The sequence below is a fragment of the Canis lupus genome, chromosome 8 (assembly GCF_048164855.1).
Source record: "Canis lupus baileyi chromosome 8, mCanLup2.hap1, whole genome shotgun sequence".
In the NCBI taxonomy this organism is placed as follows: Eukaryota; Metazoa; Chordata; class Mammalia; order Carnivora; family Canidae; genus Canis; species Canis lupus.
Genome location: NC_132845.1, coordinates 38,454,128 through 38,471,398, shown reverse-complemented (window position 1 = coordinate 38,471,398; position 17,271 = coordinate 38,454,128). Strand labels below are relative to the sequence as shown.

Genomic DNA, 17,271 nt, shown 5'->3' with positions numbered 1-17,271 from the left:
CCCCGCGCCCAATGGGCAGCCGGGCCCTCGGTCCACGGCGGAGCGCCGACCAATGGGCACGCGCGGCCTGGATTGACGGGCCCAGCCGCCTCTCCGCGGGCCCCAGCAGCGCGGCCCGCCCCCCGCCCGCCGCCGAGCCGCCGCGCCCGCCCGCGCCCACGAGCGCCGCGGGGCCAATGCAGCGCGGGGGGCGGGCTGCGGGGCGGGGATTGTTTACGTCCCGCTCCGGAGCCGAAAGTAGGTCACGGCAGCCCTGCGGAGCGCGGAGCTAGGCGGCAGGTGAGCGGCGGCCGCCCCGACCTCCCGGCGCCGCCCCCGGCCTGGCGGAACCGCTGGCGGCGGGGGCCTGGCGCGCCTTTGTTCCCGCGGGCGGCGGCGCCGGGGCCGGGGTCCCGACCTCGGGGCGGCCCTGGGTCGCGGGGAGGCGAAGGCGCTCGGGGCAGAGGGCAGGACAGGGCTCGCCCCGCCCCGGGCCGTGGCTTGGCGAAGCGCGGGGGCGCGGGGTGGGCTCAGCAGGACGGGGTGTGTACCTCAGGAACGACGCAAGGCCGGGGGGCTTCGGGACTGGTTAAGGCTTGTTTAAATTCTTACGGTTTGTGTTTCCAAGAAGTCGGCGAGGGAAGTGGGAGGAGCCGGGCGGAGGAGCGTTGTGGCGGCCCTCGGGCCTCGGGCTGGGGGCTCCGACCTGGTCTGGGGGTGGGGCCGGGAGGCCACCGCCCGGGGAGGACAGGCTGGCTGCATGACTAATGTGGGTCTGGCATGAGGAACTCGAATGGTGGAGATGCCTTTTGTCAAAGTGGACGAGAGAGCGAGATGCCCGAGGGACAGGCCGAGCCCAGAGAGGGGCCAAGATACGTGTTCAAGGGTCATGGGCATCTGGACGGTGCTCCACGCGCTCTGCACAGCTTTCGTCAAGGTGCCTGCCCGCGGGGGCAGGGGGCGGTCAGGGAGAGCTTCGGGGCCCTCGCCGAGTGTCCGCCGGGCTTGGGAGAGCCTCCACCTTGGCAGCGGGCTGAGGACGCAGCGCAGGTGCTGCCGTGGGCTTCTCTGCTCACAAGCTGGGTTTCCTTCCAGATCCTGTTCACCATGGCCAGGCGCCCTCGGAGCAGCAGAGCTTGGCATTTTGTCCTGAGTGCTGCCCGCCGAGACGCGGATGCCCGGGCTGTGGCTCTGGCAGGGACCGCGAACTGGGGCTACGACTCTGACGGGCAGGTAGGTCCTAGTGGTGGTGCCTGGCTGCAGGGGAGTAGAGGCGCCAGCGGCGGGAACGAAAGATGCTCCTCAGAGCAGAGGAGGGGCCAGGTGAACCCACGTGGCCTGCAGTAACAGGACCCCAGGACAGACACCACAGTCTTTTCTCGACTCATCTGTTTGTCACATAGCTTGGTCAGTTCAACAGAAGTTTTGTGTTCTGCTTATCCAACCCGTTTCCAAAGGTGGCAGTGGTTCCCTTGCCATGCACGCTCCCAGATGTCGTCCCCGCCTGTACACACGGATACTCCGTGTTCGTGTACATGTGCGTAGAAAGAGAACGTAACGATGTTTAGAGGCCGGGATGCCTGTGCCTTCCACGCACAGCAGCTCGAGTTCTGGGAGGCCCGGAATCCTTCAGAGGAGCTGCTGGGCGGGCTGTCTGACGCCTCTGAGTGGCTCACTGGACCGACCTCAGCCATGCCGATTGGAGCAGCAGGGCCGGGTGACCACTGGGCCTGTCACTGGGGAGGGCTCTGGATGGCCGCTCGGATCTCTGGGACCAGGACAGGGCTTGGGTTCTGCCCTGAGTCACCTTGGCTGCTTCCTGCAGGGTTGATTCTTGGGTGACCAGGCACAGCCACCCTGTATGTTGTTGCCCTGACGCACCCAGGTGGCCTAGGAGGAAGTGGTTGTCTCTTTTCTTTAGAGTGGGGTGGCTGAGCTTGGGGGAACCGCCAGGGCTTGGAGGAGAGAACTGGAGGCAGTGGCTGACTTAGGGATGTCCTGGGTCCCTTCCTAGAGCCTCCCCAAACTCCTTGCCCCACCGGCAGGAGGCCTAGGCTTGCATTCCTTCCCGCCTCTGGCTCCCACTGACCCCATGACCCAGGTGATCTGTTCTCCTGGCTGTCCCTGCCTTGCCAACTCATTGCTAGAAGATGTGGGCGGTGTTGGGGGGCCCGGGCGTAGCTCTTGACACATGTTTGTAGCTTGCCTGTCACCTAAGGGACCTGGAATCCTTGGCTGTGTGGGTAGGCGTGTCACCCCGAGCACGTCTGAAGGCCGAACACCCCCCTCTTCCCTTCTGCTCTGATGCTGCCCTATGGCTGGTGGGCGGCAGCTGCCCCCCGTGGCTTGGGAGCAGGGGCCAACCATATGGGCCTCCAGCACTCCAGTCTGAGACCCTGGGTCTTGGCCAAGTGGGAAGGGGCTGCTTCTGGGTAGCGGTGAGTGTGCCCTGGCTTTTGAGGAACCTGCATTCCACCCAAGCGCAGTGCTCTGGGCCTTCTTCCCGTCCCGTGTCCATCCTCGGCCAAGGCTTCCTGCTCCCTCAGGGCAGCCTGTGCTCCATGGCCCTGGGTGCAACAGGAGAGAAATGGGAGCATGCTCGTCAGCTCTTGTCCTGGTGGGAGCACGTAGAGCAGCAGGACAGAGGACGGAGCATGGGAGTGAAGGGGGAAGAGCCTCTCCCCCGTGGTCTAGGGACAGAGAGGCTCCACCCCATGGGAGACAGGTGCACACATCAGCTGGGGGGAGGGGGTGGGCCTTGCACCCGAGCGCCAGAGTGTGGAGGTGTGGCCAGCCCTGGCCTGTGGTGCTGATGGCTTTGCGGGGGAGAGGAGCGCCCAGGGGCGGGGAGCGGGGGTGGGCCCTAATCAGGACCCGAGGCTGCCTGCCTGCTGGACAGGGGACCAGATGTGGTCAGGATAGGAACATCTGTGCGCACAGGCAGGCCTCCTGGCTGCTTTCAGGAAGGATCTGGCTCTGGGCCACCATCAGGCCCCCCCGTGTGTGGCACATGCCGTGAGGATTGGGCCCCCTCCGGCAGAGGACCTCTTATAGCCGAAGCTCCAAGTGTCCACACAGGACCAAGGGGCTCCAGGGCCCCGTGGGGGGGGGGGTCAGAGCCACCCATGGCATGGATGACGGGAGGGCCACGGTCCAGGACAGGTGCTCGCGCCCTGCCGTGCTGAGGGGCCCCCGCTGGAGCCCGGCCGCTGCCAGGCTGCCCTCCTGGGGTCAACAGCAGACTTGGTCCCGGGCTCCGTGCTTCCGGCTGTCCAGAGAAAGAACTGGCAGGTGGCCCCTCCTGGCTGGCCGTCAGCGGGGCTCCCGTGACCGCATGGCTATGTGGGGATGGGGCGGAGCCCCTGACCCCACTCCCAGGAGGTGTCCAGGGTCCCAGGGTGGCACCGAGGAGGGTGGGGGCTGGCCGTGCGCAGGAGACCCAGGGAAGCTCTGGTCCCGTCCTCAGGGCATCAGTGCGGTTGACCCACAGGTGGCTGACCTCGGGGTGGAGGGCAGAGGGTGGAGGGCAGAGGGTGGAGGGCACGCCAGGTCGGGACAGCCAGTCCTTCTGTCCTAGCACAGTGACTCTGACTCCGACCCCGAGTCCTCGGCCCTGCCGCCGCCCATCCCCAGCGCCGTGCCTGTGACTGGGGAGTCCTTCTGTGACTGTGACAGCCAGAGCGAGGCCTCCTTGTGCGGCAGCCTGCACGTGGTGCACCGGGGCAAGGACAAGGACTGCCGCTGCGGCGAGGAGGACGAGCGTGAGCACCTGGGGGCCGGGGCTGGGGACCGGGGAGGGGCCTGGCCGAGCTGCCACAGCCTGGCCTTCACTCCTACAGATTTTGACTGGGTATGGGATGACTTGAATAAGTCTTCGGCCACTCTGCTGAGCTGTGACAACCGGAAGGTCAACTTCCACATGGAGTACAGCTGTGGCACCGCGGCCATCAGGGGCACCAAGGAGCTGGGGGAGGGCCAGCACTTCTGGGAGATCAAGATGACCTCGCCGGTCTACGGCACTGACATGGTATGCGGTCGCTGGTGGGGGGGTGGTGGGCAGCACCCCAGGCGCCCAAGACAGCCCCTGCCCACCCTGCTCTTTTTTCCTAGATGGTGGGCATCGGCACATCAGATGTGGACCTGGACAAGTACCACCACACGTTCTGCAGTCTGCTTGGCAGGGATGAGGACAGCTGGGGCCTCTCCTACACAGGTGCGTGGTGCCCCGAGGGCAGGCAGGGCTGGGGGGACCCCCGAGGCAGCCAGGCTCACCCCATCCCACTGCCCCTCCCCCCTCCCCCCAGGGCTTCTCCACCACAAGGGTGACAAGACGAGCTTCTCCTCGAGGTTTGGCCAGGGCTCCATCATTGGCGTGCACCTGGACACCTGGCATGGGACGCTCACCTTCTTTAAGAACAGGAAGTGCATAGGTGAGGGCGGCCATGACCTTGACTGGGGCCTGGAGTGTAGAGCTGGAGCCCCGGGGAGCGTCCCCAGGCTTCCCCAAAAGGCTCACCTCACAGAAACCGGAGGGCGAGGCGGCACGGGCGGGTGGGAGTCACGCGCCTCTGGAGGACATGCCACCTCGCGGGCAGCCCAGGGTCCAGCTGCGCTCCCCACCCCCCAGGCGTGGCGGCCACCAAGCTGCAGAACAAGAAGTTCTACCCGATGGTGTGCTCCACGGCCGCCAAGAGCAGCATGAAGGTGATCCGCTCGTGCGCTAGCATCACGTCCCTACAGTACCTGTGCTGCTACCGCCTGCGCCAGCTGCGGCCCGACTCCGGGGACACGCTGGAGGGGCTGCCCCTGCCGCCTGGCCTCAAGCAGGTGCTGCACCACAAGCTGGGCTGGGTCCTGAGCATGAGCTGTGGCCGCCGCAAGCCCCCCGCGCCCTCCCCCAAGGCCACGGCCACCCCTGGCAGCCCTGAGCCCCGGCACTGCCAGAGGAAGCGCTGCCGACGGACCTAAGTTCTCTTCCAGCGAAAACTGCCTTCCTGGGGCTGAGGGGGTGTGTCCTCCATCCCTCCTTTCGGGCCATGCTCCAGAGGGAGGCCTTGGGCTGAGGTCTGTCTTGGTGCCTGTCCCTCTGCTCCCCAAGGCGAGGACAGGCCCGGGAGCCTGAGTGCATCTGGCTCCCGCCTGCACCGTGTGGAAGCGGCCGCCCCGCTCTCCTGGACCGACTGTGGGCCTGGAAGGCGGCACCCAGGGGGCTGCGGCCCCGCCCATGAGGACACCCCGTTAGAGGCGGCCCTGGAGGTTGCCGCCAGCCTTGAGTTCTTTAACTTGCTTGTGCATGTCATCAGCTGCTGTCCCTCCCGCCCCAGACTGAGATGACTGTAATAAACTTAGATTTTGTGTAACATCTCTGTGGTGGCAGGACCAGAGCAGCCTGGGCCGAGCTCCCAGGTGCCTGTGGCTCTTCTCCTGCCGCGTCTGGTTGCATCACAGCACCACCTGGGGCAGAGGTATTTGCTCCCCTTCCTGACCGCCCCAGCTCGGCACCAGCCCTGGGGCCAGTGGTACAGGACCCGGGGCATGGGACACCCTCCTGGTTTGTCCCAGTTATCCAAGAACATTGTGGCCACCCCATGCCCTCCCCAGGTATGGTGCCCTGGTCCCTGGTCCCTGCCCCCAGTGGTTTGCAGCTGTTCCCCCTGATTGGGCAGACCCTGTTCTGTCCTGCTGGGAGGTGAGACGAGGCCCCTTCCTGTCCCTCAGGCACGGTTAGGAGCCCAGATCCAGTAGGAACTCAGGGTCGGTGGAGATCAGGAAGAGGTAGATGCGACGGGAGAGGTCAGGCCCCACCCTCTGCGGGGCCACACACCTCGCCCACCTTCACGGGGAGGTCCGCCAGGAGGGCCAGGCGCTCCTGCTCCGTGCTGCAGGCCATGTATGCCTAGGGCAGGCACAGGGATGAGCAGGGGAGGATCTTGGACACCTGGCTCCACACCTGGAGGGTGCAGGGGACCCACCTGCTGCAGAAGGCAGGGGGAGGGGAAGGCAGCGACGACAGCATCGGCCACGGCTGGGCTGACCCGGTTAAACTGCTTGATCTGCCGCCACCAGACCCCACGCAGGCCTGTGCCATCTCTTGCCACTTGCTCGCCTGCTGCCCAGCGCCCATCCATGCAGAAGGAAAAGGCGCAGGACTCCCGGTACTGCCTGAAGGCAGGAAGAGACTCGGGGAAGTTTCTAGAGGTCTCGTGTCCTTCGAGCATCCCATCCAGCTCAACGAAGCCCCCGGCCCTCTCCGCTCTCAGGGGGACCAGAGAGCTACCGCCCCTGCAGGTGTCCCTGTCCCCCTCCCAGCCACAGCCACCAGTCGGGGCGGGGGTCACGCACTTGAAGGGGTGCTGAGCAAAGGCCTTGGTGAAGGTGCATACGTGCTGACTCAGCTCCTGCCAGGAGGGCACCAGCAGCACGTCCAGGTGTGCCCAGAGCTGCAGGAGTACCAGGGCCTGAGGAGGTGAGCCCACACTGTGGGTCAGATGTCACCCCTGGGGTGAGACCGACCCAGCTGGGACCAACCCCACATGCTGCTCTGGGACAGAAACCGGGGCTGCGGGGCCTTGGAGAGCAGCCCAAGCACCAGGATCAAGGGCAAACACCTCACCTCCTCCACCTTGGGCCAGCTGAGTGCCACTGGGGCACAGGCCACTGCTGGACCCTCTGGCTGCCGCACCTCCCGACTGCTGGGCTGGTGAGACCTGAGCAGAGGTGACCATCCCTGCGGCTCCCACACCTCATTGTTCCCTGAGCCCTCCCAAGGGAGTTAATCGTCACAGCCACCCTCGAGCCCAGAGCTGCCACCACCTTTCCCCCGCCCAGCCTAGTTGGGGCACCAGAGTGACTCATACTGCAGGTAAGCGTCTAGCCCGATGACAGCCAGGTGGAGGCCGGTGGAGCTCTCAGGACAGGCCCAGGGCATGGAGTAGGCCGGGCGGCAAGTCTGCAAACCAGGGTTTAACCCGTCAGCCTGTCTGTGGGGCTGCAGCAGGCAGGGCCACTGGCTACTGGGCCACTGCCAGTTTGCAGACAGAAGCGAGCCCGGGAGTGACAGGGAGCCCAGACAGGCACGGGCTTCCTCCACGACCCAGCTATGTGCCTCCCACAAGGCCGAGGACCTGGGAAAGCCCAGCACCTCCCAATTTCTGCCCACCTGTGCACCCCTGCCCAGTTGGCGTAGCTTAGCCTACAGCAGGTGCGTGGCAGCTGCCGACCCTGGCGCGCTGGGACCTACAGAGGCTGTAACCCAACGCCTGGACTTGGTCTCAGTTCCGGGAGAACCTTCCTAGACCTCTTGCCCTCCAGACACGCCTCAGGCCTCCAGCTGCTCCCAGGCCAAGAACCCTGCCGCTTCCCGGCCCGCCTCTCCCCTTGAGGAGGGAGCCCTGATGGCAAAGCAACCCACCCCCCACCCCCGCCCCCGGTGTGGAGAAGGGGTGCTGCCCCTGCCCCCAGCACCTGGGTCAGCGGCTTGATGCCCTGCAGAAACTCCTTGATGCCCCGTAGAAACTCCTCTGGCTCCAGGAGCAGCAGCACCTCCACCTGGTCTGTGGCCTGCACCTCAGAAGACACCCGAGGGGACGGCGGGGGCGCTGCTGCCCACGCTCCACCGCACGTGCCCCTGGGCCGCTGGGGCCCCACGAGGCCTGCTGTGCAGCCCAGCGTCCCACCCGCGGTCCGGGGATGGCAGCCCGGGGACTGGCCCTCCTCCCCTTGGCTGGCCGCTCTGCGGGGTGCGCATCTGGCGGGGAGGGCGGGGGGGCACGGGGGCGCGGAGGGCACAGGGAGGCGTGGAGGGCAGGGGGGCACGGGGGGGCACGGAGGGGCGCCAGGGGCGCGGAGGGCACGGGGGACGCGGAGGGCACGGGGGCGCGGAGGGGCGCGGGGCGCACGGGCTAGGACGCTCACCGCGCGCGGACGCGGGTCCGGCTGCGCTCTGCTCCACCTGAGGCTGCGCGCGGGCCGCTGGGCCTCGACGTGGCGCTCGCAGCCCAGGGCGCGCAGGGCCTCCAGCAGGACGCCGGCGTCTCCCAGGAGCGCTGCTCGGGCCGCAGGGACACGGCTGAGCCCCCTGCGCTGCTGCGGCGTCCCCGCCCCCGCCGCCCCCCGCACCTGGGTCCACGCGCACCGCCACGCGCCGCAGGGACTGCTCCGGCCGCGCCGCCGCCCTGCGCTCCTCCCGCGGCCCCGCGGGGCCCTCGGCGTCCGAGTCCGAGATCTCCCAGGTCGGCCGCCGCCCGCCGCCCCCGGCCCGGCGCGAGCGCCCCGCCCCCCCGGCGCCCGCCCGCGCCATAGCCTCCGCCGCCGCCTCCCGCCCGCTTCCGGCCGCGCCCGGACGCCTTAGCGCGGGACACCGGGCGCTTCCGGCGGGCGGCTTCCGGCCGGCGCGGACCCGGCGCCCCCATGGCTCGCAAGAGAGTGCGGCCGCGGCTCCTCGCCGAGCTGGCCCGGCGCGTGCGGGCCCTGCGGGAGCAGCGGGAGCGGCCGCGGGACTCGCAGCGCTTCGCCCTGGACTACGACACGCTGACGCGGCCGCACTCGGGGCGCCGGCTACCCGCGCGCGCCTGGCCCGACGTGCGCCGCGAGAGCACCCTGCCGCAGCTGCTCCGCCGCCTGCCGCTCTTCGGCCTGGGCCGCCTGGTGACGCGCAAGTCCTGGCTGTGGCGGCACGACGAGCCGTGCTACTGGCGCCTGACGCGCGTGCGGCCCGACTACACGGCGCAGGTGCGTGCGCGCGGGCCCCGGCGCCCCGGCCGCGGGGAGGGAGGGAGGGAGGGCGGGAGGGCGCGCCCGCCGACGCCGCTGCGCTTGCCTTGCAGGACCTGGAGCACGGGCGGGCCTGGGGCGTGCTGACCTTCCGAGGTGAGGCCCGGGGCGGGGCCCGGGGGAGGGGGGACCCGCAGCGCCCGTGCGCTCAGCCCCGGCCGTCGTTCCAGGGCGCACTGAGGGCGAGCCCCGGGAGGTCGCGCAGGCCATGTACCACGACTGGCGGCTGGTGCCCAAGCACGAAGAGGCGGCCTTCACCGCGCCCGCGTCCCCGCCGCCCCGGGACGCCCCGCGCCGCGTGCCCTACCCGCCGCTCCTGCGGGCCATGATTCTGGCCGAGCGGCGGAAACGCGGGGACGCGAGCATCGCGGAGCCTATGCTGAGCCTGGAGCGGGCCGAGCAGCCCTGGGACTACCCCGCCAGGCCGCAGGCGAAGAGCAAGGGCACGGCCGTGTAGCGGCCCGCGCGCCGGCCGACGCCCTGGGGTGACCGGAGGGCGCCTCTGCCGGCCGCTGGCTCAGCCCTGGGGGCGCGGCCCGGCGCCCACCCGGACACTGACTCCGGCGGCCGCCGCCGCCTGTGCCCCGAGCTGTGCGTGCAAATAAAGGCGGCGCCTGCGTCCTGGGCTGTGCTTGTTTCGAGTGCGGGACGCGGGAGGCGGGGACGGGGAGCGCCGGGACGGGGAGAGCGGGGACCGGGAGCCGGGGCGGGGAGAGCGGGGACGGGGAGCGCGGGGACCGGCAGCCAGGGACCGGGAGGGGGCGGGGCGGGCCGCCCCCGCCCCCGCCCCGCCCCTTTAAGCGCAGGCCCCGCCCGCTGCCGCAGCCATAGCCATTCTGTGCCAGATGCCGACGGTGCTCGCTCATCTCTTCCCCGCGGGTGAGCGGCGCGGGGCGGGGGACGGGGGGCTGTGGGCGACCGGCCCGACGTGCCCCGACCCCCCCGGTCCCCGCGGCTCCCCGCAGCCGGCGAGCACGAGCGCACCTTCCTGGCCGTGAAGCCCGACGGCGGGCAGCGGCGGCTCGTGGGCGAGATCTTGCGGCGCTATGAGCGCAAGGGCTTCAAGCTGGTGGCGCTGAAGCTGGTGCAGGTGAGGGCGCTGGCGGGGCGGGCAGGAGGGCGGGGACCCCGGCGCGCAAGGCCTGGCCCCACCAGGTCCCCACCCGTCCCTACCCCGGCCCCGCAGGCCTCGGACGAGCTGCTGCGCGAGCACTACGCCGGGCTGCGCGAGCGCCCCTTCTACGGCGGCCTGGTGGACTACATGCGCTCGGGGCCCGTGGTGGCCATGGTGAGTGCCGGCGGGGCGGGGCGGGCCTGGGAGCGGTCCTGGGCGCTGACCCCGCCGGCCCGCGCGGTGTGGCAGGGGCTGGACGTGGTGCGCGCGTCGCGGGCGCTCATCGGCGCCACCGACCCGGCAGACGCGGCGCCCGGCACCATCCGAGGGGACTTCTGCGTGGAGGTTGGCAACTAAGGCCAACCCCATCCCGCCCTGCCGGTCCCAGCGGCCACAGGCCTCACGAGGCTCCCCCGCAGGAACGTGATCCACGGCAGCGACTTGGTGGAGAGCGCCCGGCGCGAGATCGCGCTCTGGTTCCGCGGCGACAAGCTGCTGTGCTGGGAGGACAGCGCGGAGCCCGCGGGCCCCTCCTGTGCGGACGCCCGCGACCTGGGCAGCCTTTCCTTGGACAATAAAGCAGTGAATCCTCCGAGCTCCCGCTGGTCTGGGGCAGGGACGCAGCTACGATATTAAGACGTTTATTACATACAGAGCAGATACGTGGGTTCACTTGCAGGGCCAAAGCCTGAGGAGAATCCCAACCCAGCCCCTTCCCCCAGCTGCACCCACCCAGCTAGCCCCCGAGTCACTTCACGGCCCCGTGGGAACAGACAAGGGACTGGACGGACATCACAGTGGACAGTGGCAGGGTGGTGGGGAGAAGCCTGCAGCTGCACATGGCTGTGGCGGTGGCCGGCTGGGCTCGTGGGGCGGCTGCCCAAGATCTGTGCTTCTCTGGTGGGAGGTGGGTGGGCAGCAGGGCCTGGGCCTGCCCCCATCAGTGCCTCTTGAGCAGGAGCAAGGCCTGCCCTGGGGCAGGTCAAGGAGGTGTGGGTCCAGGCACCCCTCCAAACGGCATCTCAGCCTAGAGCAGAGGCAGCTCCCCCCAGGCCTGCAGGCTGTCTTCAGTTGCCCTCGAGGGAGCAGGCCACACTGTCAGCCCGAGGCACTTCATAGTGTGTCTGGGGAGCCAGGCTCCTTGGCTACTGTGGGAGGCAGGCCCCAGACCACGTGTCCCCCGTTCCCAAGGCTGAGCCTGTGTACTAGGACCGACCCCAGGAGAGGCCAGGGGCCTCCCCTTCTTCCTGAGGCCTGGGCCTGCCCTGGCAGCCTGAGAAATTCCACCCCGGGGATTCTGGGTGGGGGGGTGGGGGGGGGGGTGTAGGTCTCCGGAGCCTGCTCCTACAGGTGGCTCTTCCACCCAGGGAGAGGTGGGGCCTGCCACGTGGGGTGAGCATCTGTCTCCGTCTTCTCAAGCAGCTGCCAGAGGCAGCCTGGGTACGTGCTTTCATGCCAAGTCCCGGGGTGGCAGGCATCGGGGTGGGGGGAGTCCAGGGAAGGCCAGGGGGTAGGCCGGCTCCTTGGGTCAGGCCCACCCCTTCAGGCAACAGACAAAGGCAAGTGGGCTATGGCGGGGAAGACCTGGGGGGCTGAGCTCCCTGCTCCCTGCCCTGGGGGATCCTCGGAGCAAGAGAGAGAGGGCCCAGGTGGAGCTGGGAGCCCCCAGCAGAGGCTTCTAGGCCCGACCTGCCCGGGATCCTGCCTGGCTCTGGCCCTGAAGTGCCCCTGGGTCAGGAGAATGTGGGGCCAACCAGAAACCGCTGGGGAAGGTGTCCCGAGAGGTTCTTCCCCTTGGGGCGAGAGCAGCACCCCGCTCTACCTCCCAGTGCCGCCCGCTCTCGGAGAGGCCCGGCCCTAAGGTGAAAGCTGCAGGTTGAGAGGTTCTACGAGGGGCGGGCGCGGGCTGCCTGTGGGGCGGGGCTGTATGTACACGGGCGGCGGGTAGGCGGGGCAGGAGCCAGGAGCCTCACTCAGGGCTGTAGGACACCTGCCACACGATGATGTGGCTGCGCTCCGCCTTGGACAGCAGGTGCTTCACCTGGTTCACGTCCCCGGTGCTCTCCTCTGTGTCGTCATCCTCTCCGTCCCCTGGACAAACAGCAGCCGCTGTGATGGGACGGCCCTGCCCGGGACCCCGCGACCCTGGGCAGCGCCCACTCACCGATGCGGAAGTCAATGTAGCCCTCCCCGCCGCTCAGCACCAGCACGTTCTTCAGCTGGCCCTCGGCATCGGAGGCAGGGGCGGCGGGCCCCGGGCTCTCGGATGGGCTGTCAAGCACACTGCCATTGAGAGTGGCCAACACGTTCCCTGTCGGCAGAGCACAGGGACCTCAGCGGGCAGCCAGGGCCTGTACGCAAGCTTCTGAAGCGGGGCCATGCCACAGCCCTGCAGATAGTGGGGCCCAGCCCCTCACCTGGCACCGACACGAAGAATTTGACGGCGTCGCGGTGCCCATGGAAGCAGAGCTGGGCCTGGGCCATGGAGCAGTAGGGGATGAAGCTGCTGGCCGATTTGTCACTGCTGTCGTCACCATACACATGGATGACGCCCCCGGGGCGGGCCCCCTCCCCAGAGGTGGGGGATGTCTTGTTGGCTGGAGACAGAGAAGGGCCCCAGGGCCTGAGCACAGGAGACCAGATTTCCAGCAGGCAAGGGCAGAGCGTGGGGGAGCGTCCACCGCCAAGGGGTGAGGCCAGTGGGGGCATCTCGGGCGGCTCCCTCTCAGGGCAGGAGGCAGGGGCTCTGGACTTACCTCGGAGCCCCAGGAGCTGGCCTCGGTGCAGGACCACGGCTGGGGAGGAGAGGAGAGAGTTACAGGACGGCAGCACCCCATCCCCAACGCAGGGCCTGGCAGAGGGTGCCCCCCACCCTGACTCTGCCCTTCAGCCGCGGGCCCCACCACATGTGCAGATGCCGGGGGGGAGGGGGGGCACTCACTCTCGGTCAGCGGGATGGAGATGACCACTCCGTTGCCAGTGCCCACCCAGAGGCGGTTGCCCGCGATGAGCAGGGCCGTGATCCGCACGAAGGAGAAGCCCAGCTTGCCTGTGCCTGGGGTGAGGAGGGGGAGGTGGTCCACAGGGCTGGTGCCACGGGCCCTCCCCACCCTGCCCACCCTGCCCGCCGAGCCCAGCGCAGCCCCTCACCCAGCATCTTGCTGACGTAGGGCTCGATGTCCACATCCTGCAGGTGCTGGTGGGTGTGGGCGTGGTAGAGACGCAGCGTGGAATCCAGGCGGATGGACACCCACACCCCATCCCCGATCCATGCCAGCTGCCGCACCTGGCTCTCCCGCCGCGGGTGGGCATCAAATGACTTCTGGGGGGTCATGGCAGCCCGTGTCAGTGGGGTGGGGGAGGCCCGGGGGGCTCCGAAGCCTCCACAGCAGCTCACTGCAGCCGGCATTCTAGCGCCTGCTTTGCTCCTTAGGGTCCAGGCTCCTGGGAGGAGCTGTAGCCCCCCACACCACCTGCTCAGCCCACAGCCTGGGGGCCACGTGGCTGTTGGCTGAGTTGCTGCACAGTAAAGCAGCAGGTGGAAGCCAGACAGACGCACTCATGGCCCAGCTGCCCTCCACTGGCCTGTGACGCAGTTGCCTCCCGGAGCACGCTTCCTTTGACCCCACAAACCCCCAGTGCCTGTTAGGAGGCATGTTGGGAGAGACCTCTGCCAGCAGGAGCCGCTTCCCCTCCCGTGGCCCTCCAGCAGCCAGCACTTGCCTCAATCTGCATGGTCTTGGGCTGGATAACGTGCACTTTGTTCTTGTAGCCACACCAGACACGGTCACACACGACAGCCATGCAGCGGATGGAGTGGTGTGGGTGGCCCAGGTCCATCAGGTGGTAGTTGCTCAGGTCCCACTGGCTGTCTGCAGAGTCCGCGACACCTCCTCAGGCCTGGCCACCCCACCTCTGCCCACGGAGGGAGTGGCCGCTCACCCACCCGGAGCCCTGGGGCCTCACCTTCGCCTCGGTGGAAGATGGCCAGAGTCCCATCTGCCAGAGCCACCAGCACTCGCCCTTTCACGTGCCTGGAATGGGAGGGCAGTGAGCCAGTGGGCTGAGGCGGGGCTGCCGCAGGCCCCTCCCACTGTCCTGCCCTCAGCTGGGGTCCCTACACCAGGCTCAGCACGGAGTCCTTCAGCTTGATGGAGTGCAGACACTTCTTCCAGTTGGCCACGGCTGAGTGCACATAGAGCCTGTGGGAGGAGGCCGTGGTGGGCGGGGGGCTTGTTCAGGAGACGCTCCCCAGCCCCTGGCCCAGGGCCCACCTACCAGCCGTTCTGGGCTCCCAGCCACATCGTGGGGGCAGCACTGGTGCTGGCCCCCGCAGGGTCTGCGCTGGGCTCTGGCTCGGGTTGCACACCACTGGTGTCGGCCTCTGACCCGTTCTCACTGCAGGAAGGACGGCGGCTCCAGAGTGGCCCAGGGGGACTCGTCCCCACCCACCTCTGCCAGTCCCCCTCCCATCTGTCCCCCCATCCCGAGAGCCCACCTGCCAGGCTGCGCACTGGGGGCTGGGGCGGGGGCCAGGTCGGTGAAGACGTGCTCTGTGAGGGGCCCAGGCCGCACCGCAGCTGCCTCCACCTCACTGGGCCCAGAGTCTGGCACCTCTGTGGCCTCTGTGGCCTCCTCCGTGGACTGAGATGGGTTGACCTTCCCGTTGGCGACAGTAGCCACCTCCCCTGCAGAAGGGAAGGGTGAGCTTGGCTGGGTAGTGGGGAGGAACGAGAGGTTTAGGGAAGGCGGCTGGCTGCCCAGGCGCAGGCCCAGGACTCACCCTGGCCCTTGTCCAGCACTGGGGTGTCCCCTCGGGAGGAGCAGTTGCTGCGTGGCACATTGCAGCGAGTGGCACAGCCCACCAGGGTGATGCCCGCCAGCACGCCGTCGGCACTGGAGTCCTCAGGGTTCACATCGCTGTCCAGGAAGATCTCCCCCGGAGGGTAGTCACTGTCACTGGCCGCTGGGGGGACAGGCACAGCCCTGTCACCCCACACTGCGCAGCCCCTACTGGGGCTCACTGCCCGATGCAGGTGCCGTGGGAGGCCAGGGGACCGCCTGCCAATGCAGAGGCTTCTGCTCTCGCAGTGGGCCCCAGGCTCTCAGGCCAGAGTGGCCCCAGCACACGTGGGTACCTGCTCACAACCACCGCCCGCAGGCCTGGAAAGCCACCAGCAAGAGGCATGGAGTAGTGAGACTCTGGGCTCTGGGAGCAGACAACTGTGATCATGTGACAAAACCTTAAGAACTCTGAGGAGCTTGGGGCCATTGTCCTGCCCACCGCCTGGCCACCCCTAGACGCTAGCACAGGGCTTGCTGCTGAGAGGCAAAGCCAAGCCTCCACTGGCCCAGCTCCCCCTGCTGCAGTGGGGCAGTGGGAACTGGGCCCACCAGCAGGTCCATGGTCAGTGCCGCATTTCAGTCTGTCCCGAGGCCCAACCCATCTCCTTCTGGTTAGGCGAGCATCACCTTGGGGTCTTCTCCTGGTTGTTCATAAGACTAAGGGGCGAGACCACCTGTGTGCTCTCCCTGGACGCCCCCAGGGGCTCCTGTGTCTAGAGAGGGACCCAAGCAAGGCTGGTGCGGCTCAGTGGGCCTCCTGACGCACCCACCGTCTGCAGTGGTGCAGAGCCCCATGCTGTTGGTGCGGGTTCCCCGTAGGTGGGGCTGGCCCTCACCTGGGATGCTGGAGATGCACAGGACATGGGCGTTGCAGACGGTGAACTGGTCCACCACGGTGCCTGGCTGGTTGGCGTCAATGATGACCACTTTGCTGGTGGTCAGGGTGCTGGTGAGGATCCACACGCGGCTGGAGGTGGCGTCTGGCTCAGGGAGCTCTTTGGCCTGTGTCAGGGCACAGGAGGGCAGGACTGGCACCGAGCACGGACCACTGGCACAGCCACACGGGTTGTGGGGCCCACCCCTGCAGGGCTCTCTGAGGGGGCCGCCTGCCCTCGGCCTCAAGGGATGCGGCGCTGCTCCCGCGGAGCAGGGCAGCTTGCACCGGGACTGGACTTCCTGGCCGCACCACCGCCTCACCCCCACTGAGAACGGAGCTCTGGTACCTGGCTGCCTGCCTCCCAAGTCAGTGGGGGGCACAGCCCCTCCCACTGCTCCTGCCCACAGCTTGCAGGGAGGGAGACGCCTCAGGGGCCTGACCTCTCCAGCTCTACCGCCTGGCCGGGGGAAGGGACCTCAGATGAGCCCACGCCTGTGGCCCTGTCCTCAGCTGTCCTGTTTCTGTCACACCAGTGCTGGGCACAGTCATCCAGACCCTGGCCTGCCTTCCGCTCTGACCTTCTTCTCGGGGGACGTGTGATTGCTCTTGCTCTCTCCTTCCACTTCCCGGTCGCAGGTCAGAGGGTCACGGCCCGGCACCGGCTTGACTCCGTTCCCAGAGTCCTCCTCACTGGGTTTCCAGCCACTCAGGTTGACGCCGGCAGCACACCACAGCTGGGAGACCGGCCACGGGGTCAGTGAGCGTGCTCCCCTGCGTGGCCCACCCTCTCGGCAGGCCAACGGCGCTCACCTTCATGGTTGGGTCTTTCTCCACAAGAGGGCGGCAGTACACGGGGACGGGCACGTTCTTCATCCGCGTGTCCTCCTGGCCTCCGTTCGGACTCAGCTGCAATCACAAGGCAGAGGCCGCGTGGGCGCGAGGCCCGGGGCTGGGGGCTCCCCTTAGCTGTCCCACCGGCCCCAGCACCCGCCCCACTCCGCCTGTACCCTGCGCCCCCTGCAGCACCTGCTTGTACTTGGCCGGCAGGCTCCAGCCGCAGGCCTGCAGCCGCCCGTCGTCATTGCGCACGTGCTCGCGCACCTGGCGGTACTGCTCACGCTTCTGCTCCCGGCGGGCGGAGGACGTGCAGTCACTGGGCAGGAGGCAGGCAGGTCACTTACCGCTGGGTCCCGCGGGCCGCCCTGCCCGGAGCTTGCCCGCCCCATCCAGCTCCCGCCCTGCCGCACAGCCACTGAGGCTGGCTGTCAGGACCGTACAGTGCAGCTGCCCTCCCTCTGGACCCGTCCTGGAGAACGTCCCGTCTTCTAACATGGGACACACAATCCCCCACTTCTGCCCTGGAGCCAAAATCTTGGTACCAAAACTTAAGGAAAACACAAAATTCCAAACGGTATTCTCAGGAAGAAGCCCAGCCCTGCTGGTAACCTCCTGTCGGCTCCAAACATCCCCGGGGAGCGCGGGTGTGCTGGGCAGCCTGGGCGCGGCCCGACCCAAAGGTGGCTGCGGTGACGTCCCCAAGGGCAGGGGCTGGGGGCTGCCGCCAGCATACCCAGTCACGTTCAGGGGCGCAGGGCGAGGGCGCAGAGGTCGGCCTCCATGCCTGAGCCTGGAGGGGGGACCCTGGCACACACAGCCTCCCCCCAGACCCCCCATGTGCAGGCCA

General features: G+C 68.4%; 5 protein-coding genes across 25 annotated transcripts in view; 3 read left to right on the top strand and 2 right to left on the bottom strand.

Moving 5' to 3' along the window:
• The first annotated feature begins 138 nt into the window (after positions 1-138).
• SPSB3 (splA/ryanodine receptor domain and SOCS box containing 3) lies at positions 139-5,339 on the top strand. Of its 4 annotated transcripts, none has more exons than XM_072835260.1 (7): positions 139-279; positions 1,075-1,212; positions 3,562-3,740; positions 3,819-4,006; positions 4,090-4,192; positions 4,284-4,409; positions 4,607-5,339. In XM_072835260.1, exons 2-7 carry the CDS (start codon positions 1,154-1,156, stop codon positions 4,945-4,947), a joined length of 996 nt encoding a protein of 331 aa, XP_072691361.1. In that variant the 5' UTR covers positions 139-279; positions 1,075-1,153; the 3' UTR covers positions 4,948-5,339. The 4 variants fall into 4 exon arrangements, with proteins under 4 accessions (XP_072691361.1, XP_072691363.1, XP_072691362.1 ...); XM_072835262.1 differs by having other exon boundaries at positions 148-279; positions 3,557-3,740; XM_072835261.1 differs by lacking the exon at positions 139-279 and adding an exon at positions 520-916.
• EME2 (essential meiotic structure-specific endonuclease subunit 2) lies at positions 3,836-8,390 on the bottom strand. The gene is given in 8 exon segments (XM_072837679.1): positions 3,836-5,802; positions 5,804-5,875; positions 5,952-6,141; positions 6,322-6,437; positions 6,593-6,686; positions 6,837-6,928; positions 7,444-8,097; positions 8,301-8,390. Coding segments are annotated over 8 exon segments (1,407 nt in total). The 3' UTR covers positions 3,836-5,703.
• Positions 8,350-9,376, top strand: MRPS34 (mitochondrial ribosomal protein S34). The gene is made up of 3 exons (XM_072835255.1): positions 8,350-8,709; positions 8,805-8,847; positions 8,922-9,376. The coding sequence occupies exons 1-3, from the start codon at positions 8,389-8,391 to the stop codon at positions 9,206-9,208; spliced, it is 651 nt and encodes a 216-aa protein (XP_072691356.1). The 5' UTR covers positions 8,350-8,388; the 3' UTR covers positions 9,209-9,376.
• Positions 9,377-9,551: 175 nt separating this feature from the next.
• Positions 9,552-11,957, top strand: NME3 (NME/NM23 nucleoside diphosphate kinase 3; the record flags this gene model as incomplete). The annotated part of the gene is made up of 4 exons (XM_072837678.1): positions 9,552-9,630; positions 9,717-9,841; positions 9,938-10,218; positions 10,285-11,957. Coding segments are annotated over 4 exons (702 nt in total), but the record flags the coding sequence as incomplete, so codon positions are not given.
• Positions 10,491-17,271, bottom strand: part of MAPK8IP3 (mitogen-activated protein kinase 8 interacting protein 3) — a 46,117-nt gene continuing 39,336 nt past the window's right edge. For 17 of the 18 annotated variants that reach the window (XM_072835236.1, XM_072835241.1, XM_072835238.1 and 14 more), the window contains 16 exons: positions 16,614-16,740; positions 16,398-16,493; positions 16,166-16,321; positions 15,547-15,712; positions 14,649-14,831; positions 14,364-14,553; positions 14,144-14,263; positions 13,987-14,067; positions 13,832-13,899; positions 13,589-13,737; positions 13,016-13,187; positions 12,807-12,920; positions 12,622-12,660; positions 12,283-12,462; positions 12,030-12,176; positions 10,491-11,956 (listed from right to left, as the gene is read on the bottom strand). In XM_072835236.1, coding sequence (XP_072691337.1) covers positions 11,835-11,956; positions 12,030-12,176; positions 12,283-12,462; positions 12,622-12,660; positions 12,807-12,920; positions 13,016-13,187; positions 13,589-13,737; positions 13,832-13,899; positions 13,987-14,067; positions 14,144-14,263; positions 14,364-14,553; positions 14,649-14,831; positions 15,547-15,712; positions 16,166-16,321; positions 16,398-16,493; positions 16,614-16,740 — 2,110 coding nt within the window. In that variant the 3' untranslated portion in view covers positions 10,491-11,834. The remainder of the gene's footprint in view (positions 11,957-12,029; positions 12,177-12,282; positions 12,463-12,621; positions 12,661-12,806; positions 12,921-13,015; positions 13,188-13,588; positions 13,738-13,831; positions 13,900-13,986; positions 14,068-14,143; positions 14,264-14,363; positions 14,554-14,648; positions 14,832-15,546; positions 15,713-16,165; positions 16,322-16,397; positions 16,494-16,613; positions 16,741-17,271) is intronic. The other variant, XM_072835247.1, reaches the window with a different exon arrangement.